The sequence below is a fragment of the Scyliorhinus torazame genome, chromosome 15 (assembly GCF_047496885.1).
Source record: "Scyliorhinus torazame isolate Kashiwa2021f chromosome 15, sScyTor2.1, whole genome shotgun sequence".
NCBI lineage: Eukaryota > Metazoa > Chordata > Chondrichthyes > Carcharhiniformes > Scyliorhinidae > Scyliorhinus > Scyliorhinus torazame.
This window is the reverse complement of record NC_092721.1, coordinates 89,777,353-89,793,124: the sequence shown is the minus strand read 5'-3', so window position 1 is coordinate 89,793,124 and position 15,772 is coordinate 89,777,353. Positions and strand designations below refer to the sequence as shown.

The 15,772-nt window shown below is 44.7% G+C and overlaps 1 protein-coding gene across 2 annotated transcripts in view; it reads right to left on the bottom strand.

Moving 5' to 3' along the window:
- The window catches only part of mre11a (MRE11 homolog A, double strand break repair nuclease), a 117,937-nt gene that overhangs the window by 80,283 nt on the left and 21,882 nt on the right, over positions 1 to 15,772 (bottom strand). For both annotated transcript variants that reach the window (XM_072476417.1, XM_072476418.1), the window contains exon 6: positions 6,639 to 6,780. In XM_072476417.1, coding sequence (XP_072332518.1) covers positions 6,639 to 6,780 — 142 coding nt within the window. The remainder of the gene's footprint in view (positions 1 to 6,638; positions 6,781 to 15,772) is intronic.

Sequence of the window (15,772 nt, the reverse complement as noted above, 5' to 3'; positions counted from 1 at the left end):
ACAAAGTGGCACTGACAAAGCTATGAGGACATTACCTTTCAATCACAAGTGGTTCACAGAATTGAGAGTTGGATGCCCTTGGTGACAAAAGGTTAGTACACCTTTTTTTGCCTCCACCTCCAAGAGAAGCAAGCCAGCTGACAAAATTATTTTATTTGCTTTCAGGAAGACAGTCATTTTTAAATGCTCATATAAGTTGATAGTGGTCTTTGGCCTTGGATTACTTCAATTATTGGAAGTGACAATTTTGTCCGGAATACTGGGACCCCTCACTTAAAGTTGTGTTCCTGAAAAGCACAATTTTTAAGTGAAATTACTTGAAGTGAATCATCGGAATCAATGCTAAAGCCAGTTAGATTCCTTTATTAATTTCTCGCTCGGAAAAAACAATGTACAAGTTGAAATACTGTATCATATATGTGCAGCACTGTGCACAAGATGAAACAGCATGCAAAATGAAACACTTCATGGAATATAAAAGGAATACAATATTTTTAAAGTACACGCATCGAAAGTACTTTTAGAATTAACCAGGTGGTCAGCGGAGGTGGCACCTGTAGTCTCAGAACTACTTGCACTGTCCAACTGCTGCCACTAGATGGCAGCCATGACTTCCATGTGAGTTCAGAACAGGAGCCAGAAGGAGAGCAAGCAAAGGAAAGACTCCAGAGGCTCAGTATAAACAGAGTGGGAGAGAGTGGGTTCAGATAAAGGAGGAATCTTGTAAGGGGTCAAGTTTGAGGGCTATGATGACGGCAGCATTGCCAATGGCTCAGAGTAGGTATTCAAGGAGCCCGGTGGTGCAGTCCATAGTGAAGATATGGAATCAGTTGAGGAGGCATTTTAGGGTGGAAGGGATGTCGGTGCTAATGCCGCTGTGCGAGAATCATGAGTTTGAGCCGGGATGGATGGATAGTGTATACAGGAGGTGGAGGGAAGTGGGGCTGGTCAAGGTGAGGGATCTATATTTGGAGGAAGGGTTCGCCAATCTGGAGGGGCTAAGGGAGAGGGGGAGTGAGTTCAGGTATCTGCAGGTTAGGGACTTTGCGCGAAAGGTCTGGAGGGGGTTCCCTAGGTTGCTGGGATACACCTTGCTGGAGCGACTGCTGCTCCCAGATGTGGAAGGGGAGGGAAGAATTGGGGATATATATAAGTAGCTGGGGGATCAGGGAGGCAAGCAGGTGGTGAAGATCAAGGAGAAATGTGAAGCAGAGTTAGGAGGAGAGATCAATTGGGGAGTATGGAGTGAGGCACTGCGAAGGGTAAACGGGGCCTCGTCATGTGCAAGGATGAGCCTGATACAGTTTAAGGTGGTGCATATGACTCGGGCGAGAATGCGTGAGTTCTTTCAGGGGGTAGCAGATGAGTACGAGAGGTGGGCACGGGCCAGCGAATCACGCGCACATGTTTTGGGGTTGCAAAAAATTTGGAAGATTCTGGGCGGGAGTATTTGCAGGCTTAGCTAGGATAGTGGAGGAGGAGGTGGACCCAGACCCTTTGGTGGCGATATTTGGGGTTTCAGAGAAGCCGGAGCTCATGGAGAACAGGAAGGCCGATGTCTTGGTCTGATTGCACAGCGGCGAATTTCGCAGGAGTGGCGGTCGGCATCGCGGCCGGGGGGTAGCGGCTTGGTTGGGTGACCTGTACGCATTCCTGTGATTAGAGAAGATAAAGTATGAGTTAAATGGCTCTGCGGGGGGGTTGAGGAAAGGTGTTTGTGACCGTGTTTGAGGGGCTGTTCATCGTGGGGAAGGGGAGGGGTGAAAAGGAGGAAAAATCTGTCCAGACTGTATAGTTGATTGTAGGGAAGCATATTTCCCAGGGTGTTTCTTAGCTATAACCTGTTTGATGCCTCTCAAAGGAGAGGCAGTAGTGCAATGGTACTGTCGCTGGACAAGTAATCCAGAGACCCAGAACAAGATCGGGGGACCCAGGTTCAAATCCCGCCATGGCAAATGGTGACATTTGAATTTCATAAAAATCCAGAATTAAAAGTCTAAAATTAAAAACCTTTGAGGGGAAAGTAGTAACATGGATAGAGGATTGGTTAATTAATAGAAAGCAAAGAGTGGGGATTAATGGGTGTTTCTCTGGTTGGCAATCAGTAGCTAGTGGTGTCCCTCAGGGATCAGTGTTGGGCCCACAACTGTTCACAATTTACATAGATGATTTGGAGTTGGGGACCAAGGGCAATGTGTCCAAGTTTGCAGACGACACTAAGATAAGTGGTAAAGCAAAAAGTGCAGAAGATACTGGAAGTCTGCAGAGGGATTTGGATAGGCTAAGTGAATGGGCTAGGGTCTGGCAGATGGAATACAATGTTGACAAATGTGAGGTTGTCCATTTTGGTAGGAATAACAGCAAAAGGGATTATTATTTAAATGATAAAATATTAAAACATGCTGCTGAGCAGAGAGACCTGGGTGTGCTAGTGCATGAGTCGCAGAAAGTTGGTTTTCAGGTGCAACAGGTGATTAAGAAGGCAAATGGAATTTTCTCCTTCATTGCTAGAGGGATGGGGTTTAAGACTAGGGAGGTTCTGCTGCAATTGTATAAGGTGTTAGTGAGGCCACACCTGGAGTATTGTGTTCAGTTTTGGTCTCCTTACCTGAGAAAGGACGTACTGGCACTGGAGGGTGTTCAGAGGAGATTCACTAGGTTAATCCCAGAGCTGAAGGGGTTGGATTACGAGGAGAGGTTGAGTAGACTGGGACTGTACTCGTTGGAATTTAGAAGGATGAGGGGGGATCTTATAGAAACATATAAGATTATGAAGGGAATAGATAGGATAGATGCGGGCAGGCTGTTTCCACTGGCGGGTGAAAGCAGAACTAGGGGGCACAGCCTCAAAATAAGGGGAAGTAGATTTAGGACTGAGTTTAGGAGGAACGTCTTCACCCAAAGGGTTGTGAATCTATGGAATTCCTTGCCCAGTGAAGCAGTAGAGGCTCCTTCATTAAATGTTTTTAAGATAAAGATAGATAGTTTTTTGAAGAATAAAGGATTAAGGGTTATGGTGTTCGGGCCGGAAAGTGGAGCTGAGTCCACAAAAGATCAGCCATGATCTCATTGAATGGTGGAGCAAGCTCGAGGGGCCAGATGGCCTACTCCTGCTCCTAGTTCTTATGATACATGTTTGTATAAAATATATATTTTTTTAAAAGAACAGGGTGGGAGGCAAGGCTGAAGGGAAGTAATGGCAGGGCAAGGGCAGGAGTGAGGGGAAAAAGAGACTGAGGGTAGGAGCGGAAGCACCGTGGAAAAGATCATGTGAGCAGCCAGGGAACAGAAGAGGAATTCTGTGGCAAACAATTTAAAAATTAAACTGGCAATGTTTTTTATAAATTTAGAGTGCCCAATTATTTTTTTCCAATTAAGGGACAATTTATTGTCACCAATCCACACCTCACCTGCACATTGTTGGGTTCGGAGTGTGAGACCCACACAGACATGGGAAGAATGTGCAAACTCCACACGGACAGTGACCCGGGGCCAGGATCGAACCCGGGTCCTCAGCACCATAGGTAGTAGTGCTAACCACTGCACCACCGTGCCACCTTTAAACTGCCAATGTTAATCAAATCTATCAAGACTATCTTATTAACAATGGTAAAGAGGAAAAATATTGAGTCTGAGTCAACGTTAAGCTGGGGCTTACTGCATAAGAATATAGATGCAGTCATGGTGAACGAATATTGCAACCCACAACTTTGTTGCTTTTGTTCTTCTTGGTGGAGTCATGAGGAGAAAAGTATATATTTTTAAATTTGCTGCAGTTCACCCTGTAGATAGTATACATTTCATCCACTACATGCGTTTGTGGTAGACTCAAGAGCCCCTTAGCAGCACCATGAGTCATATCAACTGCTCTGTTCTGGATGGGGGGGTCAAGTGTTGCTGCATCTGCATCGATTTAGGGAGTGTTCATCAGCACACTACGGACTTCAGCCTTTTAGATGATGGGCATTGAAAGGTCATGTAGTTGCCTTTCCTGTATTCAGCCCCTGCCCTTGGCAGAATTCTCTTCCCCTCCCCTCCCCTCCTCCGCACCCCCCAAACACCAGCACAGGGGTGGAGGAGGGAGTGTTGGCCAGCAGCTCTCAGGAGGGGGATTTCTGCCCTATAGAGTGTTTGACTGCGTGAGAGACTCAAAACTGTCCAGGCAAGTGGCCGATTGCCTGGTCACTGCCTAGGGACAAGTGACACGGGGTTTCTCCAACGAATGGGCGGGACCCCTGTCACAAGTATGAAATCAGCCCATGATGCTAAGAAATTTGCTCAATTTAAAATTCTGTGAAAGATACTGATAATGGAGGACTCCGTAATCAAAAGGTTGAGCAAAGTTTCAGGAATCCTGTGGGTGGGACACAGAAACTGCTGTACTCAGGGCTTTTTTCTCCTGGGTGATATGGTGTTTTCTAATGTGAATTTGTGTGGGGAAATGAATAGAATCAGTAAAAGGGGAGATAGATCTAACACCCCTGCATTAGAAAAAGAGCACATGCTGGTTAATGCTCTACCTCAAGGTCCTAATATCAGCAGAACTTGCCAGCAAGGTTATTTACTTGTTAGAAGAACAGACAGTTTCTTAGATAGGAGATTCAGGACAAGCTTTTGGGTGAAGGTTTCATTATAAAACACGTAGACAAGATGGGAATTTTAAATGTTCTGTGTACTAACTGTATAAGCAGCCGATATTTGTGACTTGGTGAAGACAGTTGTATTAGAATGCTCTCCATGTGTATGCTGTGTTAAAGCAGTGTTAGAATGGAGAGCTGTATCAGTGGAGACTGCTCTTCCAGGGGTTCCTGAGGTAGTTCCCCCCATGTTTGAATCATGAATAAACTATTGTAACCTGTTTACTGTAGTTAATTGGAAGACCCCACCACAACAAATGTATATTCTATTAAATTCACTTATTTATTTCATTTTACAAGTTATTCCAGCAAGCACTGCACATGTACAGTACATTATTTCAACTTGTACATCAGACATTTCTTGCCCAGAAAAACCAAAGGAACCTATCTCTGCCTTTGAAACGAGTTCTCTATGAGAACCCATCACTCGCTTAAAAGTCAATTTTCAGGAGAGCAGCTTCAACTTTAAGTGAGGACTTTACTGTATCGGGAACCTGCAGTGAGAATACTTGCCCTTGTCACCTCAAGCTTGTCATCTGCCTAGCGAGGGGAGTAAAAACATCAGAATTTCCACACTCAATCATGGTCTTAGTATGATTGTCCTCCAGGGACAAAGAAGTTGCAGCCATGAAAAATTTCAGCTTACATATGAATGACCATTCAAGCCAACTCCCAGCAGCATGAATTGCTGCGTTAAGGGAGAATATTAGAAAAATCAACTGCTTGGTCATAGCATTATACCTGCATCGACTTAACTTGCCATTCAGTCAAATAGCAGAGGTGTAAGTTTAAATTAGATGCATGATGTATGGTGTTCCCTGGCATATGAGGGGCTAGGTAGTTTGGATCATTGTTCAAGATCAATGATCATTGGAGTTGTTAATATCAGGCAAACAACAAAAAGTAATGTAGTTCCTACAATGTTCAAATCAGTTAGGATCCACTTGCTCGAGCTGCGTATCTGTCAAGTTAGTTGATTGACTGCCATCTCCACACGTTCAGCATTAATTATGTATCCAAACAGTAGCCACAGGAATGAACAGAGAAGTCGCATTAGTCTACATTTGTTAAATGTAAAAGAAATATTTTGTGCAGATACTAAAATTCTAACAATCTACCATTCAGGGGTTTCTGCAAATAGCTTTAGCAACTATGCTAAAAATGAAGAGTGATGTGAATGTGAAACATAAAATAGTGAAATAAGCAAGCTGTCCTCGGAGGATAGTTCATTGACCAAATCCCAGAGATTATCCACTTTCAAAAGCAGGATGCTACTGTACACCCTTAAAACACATAGAACAGCAAACGTTACAGCAACCTAAAGCCCAGTTTTCCTCATCAGGTGGATATGAACAATTTGATAGCACTACTAGAAAAAGAGCCGGGGAGCTGAATTGCCCCGAGAATGTTGGACCCCGAAGTCCGTCTCAGTTCAGTGTCGGGAACCCACAAGTGGCTGCTGCGAGGCACTGGTCACAATCTTCCGGGAAGCAGCCAATTAAGAAGCTGATTCCAGGAGCACTGTGTTCAACAGAAGTCCGCAGCTATATCCAACTGGCAGAAGTGGGCGTACTCGCAGGAATATAAGATCACAGCAGCGTCATCAATCTGACCCTATGTGAGAACTTAAATTGAGCCCAATTAGCTACCTGGCACTACTGGATAGATGACTTGTGCTGGTCAGACTCCACATCTTGCAAGATCACTCTAGGACAGGACAGAGCCAGGCAGCCACTAGACTCAAGATTTTCTAATGTCTTAGCTATTGTTCATTTCAATAAGCAAGTCACAACAAATTTACTGGTCACTCATTTATGTAGTGACTACACATTAACTCAGAGCATTTTGGGATTTCAGAGAGTACAAAAAGAATCATAAAAACGCAAGCTCTTTCTTCCTGAGCCAGACATGAGAAAACTTGCGGTTCATAATAAACCGTAATAATGCCTTTACAATTCAAATAAAATAGGTTTTTGATTTCATCAAGCTCGAAAATCTCACCTAACCCATACAGCGCCAGCTTAGTATTTCCTTTCTGCATCAGCACAGGGCTAATGTCAATCTTCTCAACAGACATTGACCGACCAAAATGGTTTACTAATCCAGCACAGCTCAAAAGATCCAAGGCACACAATGAATCTGCCTAAAACAGTATTGAAATGGAGAAAAAGTTTCAGTCAAATTAAAATGCAATATATACACCAAATCAAATCCTTTAAAGCAGAACAATTACAAGGGTTCAATTACCTCTTTAATCGTTTCATTTATGTGATTTTTTTTAAATGTACCAGGTAAAGCTGGTTGGGGCTAAATTTGATTGTGGCATAATGGCATTTACTATATAGTTATTTGATACCATTAAAAAAAAAAATGGGAAAAAATTGGCCAAGGCCTGAAAATAGACGCAGGAAACATGATGTATGGTTAACCAGTACCTATTCCTTCAATGAAGAGCATTGTCTGCAAATTTTAATTGTGTTAATGTGCAGCCCAGAGCTGAATGTGCTGTTAAGCAGCTGCAGAGGGGTCAGTTTGTGCAAGACGAGCACTACCTAAAGCTTCCTTGCACTAATAAAGTCTGCCTGCACCTCTTAAAGGTGAGGTGCATTCTAACTGTAGCACCTCCTGGAAGTAGCTGAGGAAAGAGAGTGTTTGAACAGCAGAAGAGTGAGTGAGTATGGTGGTAAAGGACAGACAGTGGACTCCAAGGTGCTTGGGGCACGGCACCGGAGGCCTTGTTGCTGGAGGCAAGCAGAAGGAGAAAAGGTCTATAACCTCAAGGGAGAAGGACGCCTTCTGAACAGATGCTACAAAAGCAGCAGAAGATAGCCGTTACAGTAAATGGCAACAGTATGGCCCTGACGACTTGGATAGAGTGCCGCAAGAGGTTCAGTGACCTCACAATTGGTGACTGGATGCATTTTCAAATGTCACATCTTCACAAATGAACCAGTAACCTCAGACACTGCTCAATACACCACAGTATACAACTCATAATATTCATACCTTCACCTCACCCAATATACTTTACACCAACATTGCTAGCTTTCGAACTATGACAGGTATGCCAGCTAACCACGGGTTAAATTTTCCATTCTAGAAACTAAGTGCGGTGACCGGTGGGAAATTTGAAGTGATTCCTGAGGGGTAAACATGCATGCATGATCTTTGACTTTCAACTCATTACTTAAGCCCGGGTCACTGACTGTGTGGAGTTTGCACATTCTCCCAGTGTCTGCTTGGGTCTCACCCCAACACAAAAGATGTGTGTAGAGTGGTTGGGGAGTGTTTAAACTAATGTGGCAGGGGCTGGGAACCGATGCAGGAAGTCAGAAGGTAGTAAAACAGGGACAGAAACAAAAGGCAGTAAGGGGGAAAGTGTAAGGCAGAGAACCCACAGTCAAAAATCAAAAAGGGCGACAGTACAAGGTACAGTGACTGAGGGGAGCTCAGTAAATTGGCCCAGTAATGCTAAAAGGAATAAAACGGGAAGTAAAAACATAAATGGAAAGCGACGCGGCAGGTTGTTACATGAAGATATGGGTTCAACGACAAGGAAAATTAGGAGAAAGGTTAAGAGGAAAAATAACTTAGGAGAGGTTACTGATCAAGGTGTTAAGATTCAAAACAGAGGTATAAAAGCCAACATAAGTGTACTTTACCTGAATGCTCTAGTATTCGGAATAATTTGATGGCGCAAATCATCGTGAATGATTATGATTTAGTGGCCATTACTGAAACATGGTTAAAGGATGGTCACGACTGGGAGTTAAATATCCAAGGGTATCAAACTATTCGGAAGGACAGAGTGGATGGTAAGGGAGGTGGTGTACCTCTATTATTTAAGGATGACATCCGGGCAATAATAAGGGATGACATCGGTGCTATGGAGGTAAGGTTGAATCCATTTGGGTGGAAATCAGGAATAGTAAGGCAAAAAAGTCACTGATAGGAGTAGTCGATAGGCCACCAAATAGTAACATTATGGTGGGGCAGGCAATAAACAAAGAAATAAAGGATGCATGTAGAAATAGTACAGCAGTTATCATGGGGGATTTTAATCTACATGTCAATTGGTTTAACCAGGTCGGTCAAGGCAGCCTTGAGGAGGAGTTTATAGAATATATCCGCGATAGTTTCCTAGAACAGTATGTAATGGAACCTACGAGGGAACAAGCGATCCTAGATCTGGTCCTGTGTAATGAGAAAGGATTGATTCATGATCTCATAGTTAGGGATCCTCTCGGAAGGAGCGATCACAATATGGTGGAATTTAAAATACAGATGGAGGGTGAGAAGGTAAAATCAAGCACTAGTGTTTTGTGCTTAAAGAAAGGGGATTACAATGGGATGAGAGAAGAGCTAGCTAAGGTAGACTGGGAGCAAAAACTTTATGGTGAAACAGTTGAGGAACAGTGGAGACCCTTCCAAGCGATTTTTCACAGTGCTCAGCAAAGGTTTATACCAACAAAAGGAAGGACTGTAGAAAGAGGGGAAATCGACCATGGATATCTAAGGAAATAAGGGAGAGTATCAAATTGAAGGAAAAAGCATACAAAGTGGCAAAGATTAGTGGGAGACTAGAGGACTGGGAAATCTTTAGGGGGCAACAGAAAGCCACTAAAAAAGCTATAAAGAGTAAGATAGATTATGAGAGTAAACTTGCTCAGAATATAAAAACAGATAGTAAAAGTTTCTACAAATATATAAAACAAAAAAGAGTGACAAAAGGTAAATATTGGTCCTTTAGAGGATGAGAAGGGAGATTTAATAATGGGAGATGAGGAAATGGCTGAGAAACTGAACAAGTTTTTGGGTCGGTCTTCACAGTGGAAGACACAAATAACATGCCAGTGACTGGTGGAAATGAGGCAATGACAGGTGAGGACCTTGAGATGATTGTTATCACTAAGGAGGTAGTGATGGGTAAGCTAATGGGGCTAAAGGTAGACATGTCTCCTGGCCCTGACGGAATGCATCCCAGAGTGCTAAAAGAGATGGCTAGGGAAATTGTATATGTACTAGTGATAATTTACCAAAATTCACTTGACTCTGGGTGGTCCCGGCAGATTGGAAATTAGCAAACGTGACACCACTGTTTAAAAAGGAGGTAGGCAGAAAGTGGGTAATTATAGGCCAGTTAGCTTAACTTTGGTAGTAGGAAAGATGCTGGAATCTATCATCAAGGAAGAAATAGCGAGGCATCTGGATGGAAATTGTCCCATTGGGCAGACGCAGCATGGGTTCATAAAGGGCAGGTCGTGCCTAACTAATTTAGTGAAATTTTGAGGACATTGCCAGTGCGGTAGATAACGGGGAGCCAATGGATGTGGTATATCTGGATTTCCAGAAAGCCTTTGACAAGGTGCCACACAAAAGGTTGCTGCAAAAGTAGTAGCATGGATAGAGGATTGGTTAATTAATAGAAAGCAAAGAATGGGGATTAATGGGTGTTTCTCTGGTTGGCAATCAGTAGCTAGTGGTGTCCCTCAGGGATCAGTGTTGGGCCCACAATTGTTCACAATTTACATAGATGATTTGGAGCTGGGGACCAAGGGCAATGTGTCCAAGTTTGCAGACGACACTAAGATAAGTGGTAAAGCAAAAAGTGCAGAAGATACTGGAAGTCTGCAGAAGGATTTGGGTAGGTTAAGTGAATGGGCTAGGGTCTGGAAGATGGAATACAATGTAGACAAATGTGAGGTTATCCATTTTGGTAGGAATAACAGCAAAAGGGATTATTATTTAAATGATAAAATATTAAAACATGCTGCTGTGCAGAGAGACCTGGGTGTGCTAGTGCATGAGTCGCAAAAAGTTGGTTTACAGGTGCAACAGGTGATTAAGAAGGCAAATGGAATTTTCTCCTTCATTGCTAGAGGGATGGAGTTTAAGACTAGGGAGGTTCTGCTGCAATTGTATAAGGTGTTAGTGAGGCCACACCTGGAGTATTGTGTTCAGTTTTGGTCTCCTTACCTGAGAAAGGACGTACTGGCGCTGGAGAGTGAGCAGAGGAGATTCACTAGGTTAATCCCAGAGCTGAAGGGGTTGGATTACGAGAAGAGGTTGAGTAGTCTGGATTGTACTCGTTGGAATTTAGAAGGATGAGGGGGGATCTTATAGAAACATATAAAATTATGAAGGGAATAGATAGGATAGATGCGGGCAGGTTGTTTCCACTGGTGGGTGAAAGCAGAACTAGGGGGCATAGCCTCAAAATAAGGGGAAGTAGATTTAGGACTGAGTTTAAGAGGAACTTCTTTACCCAAAGGGTTGTGAATCTATGGAATTCCTTGCCCCGTGAAGCAGTTGAGACTCCTTCATCAAATGTTTTTAAGACAACGATAGTTTTTTGAAGAATAAAGGGATTAAGGGATTATGGTGTTCGTGCCGGAAAGTGGAGCTGAGTCCACAAAAGATCAGCCATGATCTCATTGAATGGCGGAGCAGGCTCGAGGGGCCAGATGGCCTACTCCTGCTCCTAGTTGTTAAGTGCAGAGTATGTGGATTGGCCACACTAAATTGCCCATTAATTGGATAAAATGAATTGGGTACTCTTAAATTTTAAAAACATTATTAATTATTCATCAGCGAGAAACTTAGCAAATCTTGTGGCCTAGTGGCAGGAGGTCACCCGTCCTGCCATCACCTCATGGGGTCGAAGGTCCTGGCACCATATTTAAAGGACACCCAGACAGACGTTCACTCACTGCAGGCCAGGAGCACAGTGTTACTCCTCCAGAGTCCTTACAGCCAAAACTCCTGCTGGAGAAGCTTGCAGACGTGAGCAACCACATCCTGAGCTATGAGAACACATCTGGCATTGTTTTTGCACAGTTCTAGGCAGGAGCACAGCAGGCGAATGCTCGCCATTGCAATAGTCTATGTTTGCAAGCATCTTGACCTTTTAAAGGCCCCAGTGCCTCTTGCTGCTCAGGTCCATGCTCTTCGTGGCCCTGTGTCAGTCACCAATGAACCCCCATCTCCTCGTCTGGATGAGAGCCATTACCAAAGCAGGGTTGCCTGCAGCCTGCATTGACAACACTTCAGTGGCTGTGTGAACAAATTCAAATGATATTTAGTGTGCATGTTTCCTACCAATTTCAAGCTAACAGGCCAGTACTATGTCCTTCACCTGACCTCCCTCTAGACATGGTTAGCACTGCTCCCTCACTGCGCCAGGGACCTGGGTTCAATTCCAACCTTGGGTCACTGTCTGTGTGGAGTTAGCACTTTTCCCGGTGACTGAGTGGCCTTCCTCCAGGTATTCTGGTTTCATCCCAGAGTCCAAAAGGTGTGCAGGTTAGGTGGCTTGACCATGCTAAATTCCCCCTTAGTGTGCAAAGGTGTGTAGGTTAGGTTGCAGGGATAGGGCAGGGGAGTGGGCCTAGGTAGGGTGCTCTTTGGGTCGAATGGCCTCCTTCTGCAGTGTAGGATTCTGCGACACCCCACCCCATCACTTCCAGGTAAAGGACATTCTGGAGGACCAGAGAAGGATGGTCTTCCATCCTGGTTTAGCACACTCAGCTAACTCGCTGGCTTTTAAAGCAGACCAAGGCAGGCAAGCAGCACGGTTCGATCCCCGTACCAGCCTCCCCGAACAGGTGCCGGAATGTGGCGACTAGGGGCTTTTCACAGTAACTTCATCGAAGCCTACTTGTGACAATAAGCGATTTTCATTCATTCATTTCATTTTTCTTCCTGTCTGAACATGAATGCTTTTAGAGAAATTGCTCTTTGGCAGGGTGACGAGAACCATGTGCAAGAAGCCTCACGTGAACACTTTTCCGCTTGCCTCCATTACTCCCGAAGCGCTATAGAGACCATTGCTTCTGCAGCACAGAAGAGTATCCCTGTCAGCCATGACCATTGAACCAGGAGAACAGACCTTTTTTTATGTAGTGTGTGGTAATGACGTGGAACTTGCTACCCAAAAGGAAACTGGATAGGCGCTTGAAAGAAATAAACTTGCAGGGCTACAGGGATTAAGTGGAACTTATTTGACTGCTCCGCAGGAAGCCGGCATGGGCTCATACGCCAAATAGAACATAGAACAATACAGCGCAGTACAGGCCCTTCGGCCCACGATGTTGCACCGAAACAAAAGCCATCTAACCTACACTATACCATTATCATCCATATGTTTATCCAATAAACTTTTAAATGCCCTCAATGTTGGCGAGTTCACTACTGTAGCAGGTAGGGCATTCCACGGCCTCACTACTCTTTGCGTAAAGAACCTACCTCTGACCTCTGTCCTATATCTATTACCCCTCAGTTTAAAGTTATGTCCCCTCGTGCCAGCCATTTCCATCCGCGGGAGAAGGCTCTCACTGTCCACCCTATCCAACCCCCTGATCATTTTGTATGCCTCTATTAAGTCTCCTCTTAACCTTCTTCTCTCCAACGAAAACAACCTCAAGTCCATCAGCCTGTCCTCATAAAATCTTCCCTCCATACCAGGCAACATCCTGGTAAATCTCCTCTGCACCCGCTCCAAAGCCTCCACGTCCTTCCTATAATGCGGTGACCAGAACTGTACGCAATACTCCAAATGCGGCCGTACCAGAGTTCTGTACAGCTGCAACATGACCTCCTGACTCCGGAACTCAATCCCTCTACCAATAAAGGCCAACACTCCATAGGCCTTCTTCACCACCCTATCAACCTGGGTGGCAACTTTCAGGGATCTATGTACATGGACACCTAGATCCCTCTGCTCATCCACACTTCCAAGAGCTTTACCATTAGCCAAATATTCCGCATTCCTGCTATTCCTTCCAAAGTGAATCACCTCACACTTCTCTACATTAAACTCCATTTGCCACCTCTCAGCCCAGCTCTGCAGCTTATCTATATCCCTCTGTAACCTGCTACTTCCTTCCACACTATCGACAACACCACCGACTTTAGTATCGTCTGCAAATTTACTCACCCACCCTTCTGCGCCTTCCTCTACGTCATTGATAAAAATGACAAACAGCAACGGCCCCAGAACAGATCCTTGTGGTACTCCACTTGTGACTGAACTCCATTCTGAACATTTCCCATCAACCACCACCCTCTGTCTTCTTTCAGCTAGCCAATTTCTGATCCACATCTCTAAATCACCCTCAATCCCCAGCCTCCGTATTTTCTGCAATAGCCTACCGTGGGGAACCTTATCAAACGCTTTGCTGAAATCCATATACACCACATCAACTGCTCTACCCTCGTCTACCTGTTCAGTCACCTTCTCAAAGAACTCGATAAGGTTTGTGAGGCATGACCTACCCTTCACAAAGCCATGCTGACTATCCCTGATCATATTATTCCTATCTAGATGATTATAAATCTTGTCTCTTATAATCCCCTCCAAGACTTTACCCACTACAGACGTGAGGCTCACCGGTCTATAGTTGCCGGGGTTGTCTCTGCTCCCCTTTTTGAACAAAGGGACCACATTTGCTATCCTCCAGTCCTCTGGCACTATTCCTGTAGCCAATGATGACATAAAAATCAAAGCCAATGGTCCAGCAATCTCTTCCCTGGCCTCCCAGAGAATCCTAGGATAAATCCCATCAGGTCCCGGGGACTTATCTATTTTCAGCCTGTCCAGAATTGCCAACACCTCTTCCCTACGTACCTCAATGCCATCTAATCTATTTACCTGGAGCTCAGCATTCTCCTCCACAACATTATCTTTTTCCTGAGTGAATACTGACGAAAAATATTCATTTAGTATCTCGCCTATCTCTTCAGACTCTACACACAACTTCCCATTCCTGTCCTTGACTGGTCCTACTCTTTCCCTAGTCATTCGCTTATTCCTGACATACCTATAGAAAGCTTTTGGGTTTTCCTTGATCCTCCCTGCCAAATACTTCTCATGGCCCCTCCTTGCTCGTCTTAGCTCTCTCTTTAGATCCTTCCTCGCTACCTTGTAACTATCCATCGCCCCAACTGAAACTTCACACCTCATCTTCACATAGGCCTCCTTCTTCCTCTTAACAAGAGATTCCACTTCTTTGGTAAACCACGGTTCCCTCGCTCGGCACCTTCCTCCCTGCCTGACTGGTACATACTTATCAAGAACACGCAGTAGCTAATCCTTGAACAAGCTCCACTTATCCAGTGTGTCCAACACTTGCAGCCTACTTCTCCACCTTATCCCCCCCAAGTCACGTCTAATGGCATCATAATTTCCCTTCCCCCAGCTATAACTCTTGCCCTGCGGTGTATACTTATCCCTTTCCATCCTTAACGTAAACGTCACCGAATTGTGGTCACTGTCCCCAAAGTGCTCACCTACCTCCAAATCCAACACCTGGCCTGGTTCATTACCCAAAACCAAATCCAATGTGGCCTCGCCTCTTGTTGGCCTGTCAACAAACTGTGTCAGGAAACCCTCCTGCACACACTGTACAAAAAACGACCCATCTAATGTACTCGAACTATATCTTTTCCAGTCAATATTTGGAAAGTTAAAGTCTCCCATAATAACTACCCTGTTACTTTCGCTCTTATCCAGGATCATCCTCGCCATCCTTTCCTCTACATCCCTAGAACTATTTGGAGGCCTATAGAAAACTCCCAACAGGGTGACCTCTCCTTTCCTGTTTCTAACCTCAGCCCATACTACCTCGGAAGATGAGTCCCCATCTAGCATCCTCTCCGCCACCGTAATACTGCTCTTGACTAGCAGCGCCACACCTCCCCCTCTTTTGCCTCCTTCTCTGAGCTTACTAAAACACCTAAACCCCGGAACCTGCAACATCCATTCCTGTCCCTGCTCTATCCATGTCTCCGAAATGGCCACAACATCGAAGTCCCAGGTACCAACCCATGCTGCCAGTTCCCCTACCTTATTTCGTATACTCCTGGCATTGAAGTAGACACACTTCAAACCACCTACCTGAACACTGGCCCCCTCCTGCGACGTCAAATCTGAGCTCCTGACCTCTATACTCTCATTCTCCCTTACCCTAAAACTACAATCCAGGTTCCCATGCCCCTGCTGCATTAGTTTAAACCCCCCCAAAGAGCACTAACAAATCTCCCCCCCAGGATATTTGTGCCCCGCAGGTTCAGATGTAGACCATCCTCTTTCCCCAGAAAGAGCCCCAGTTATCCAGAAATCTGAATCCCTCCCGCCT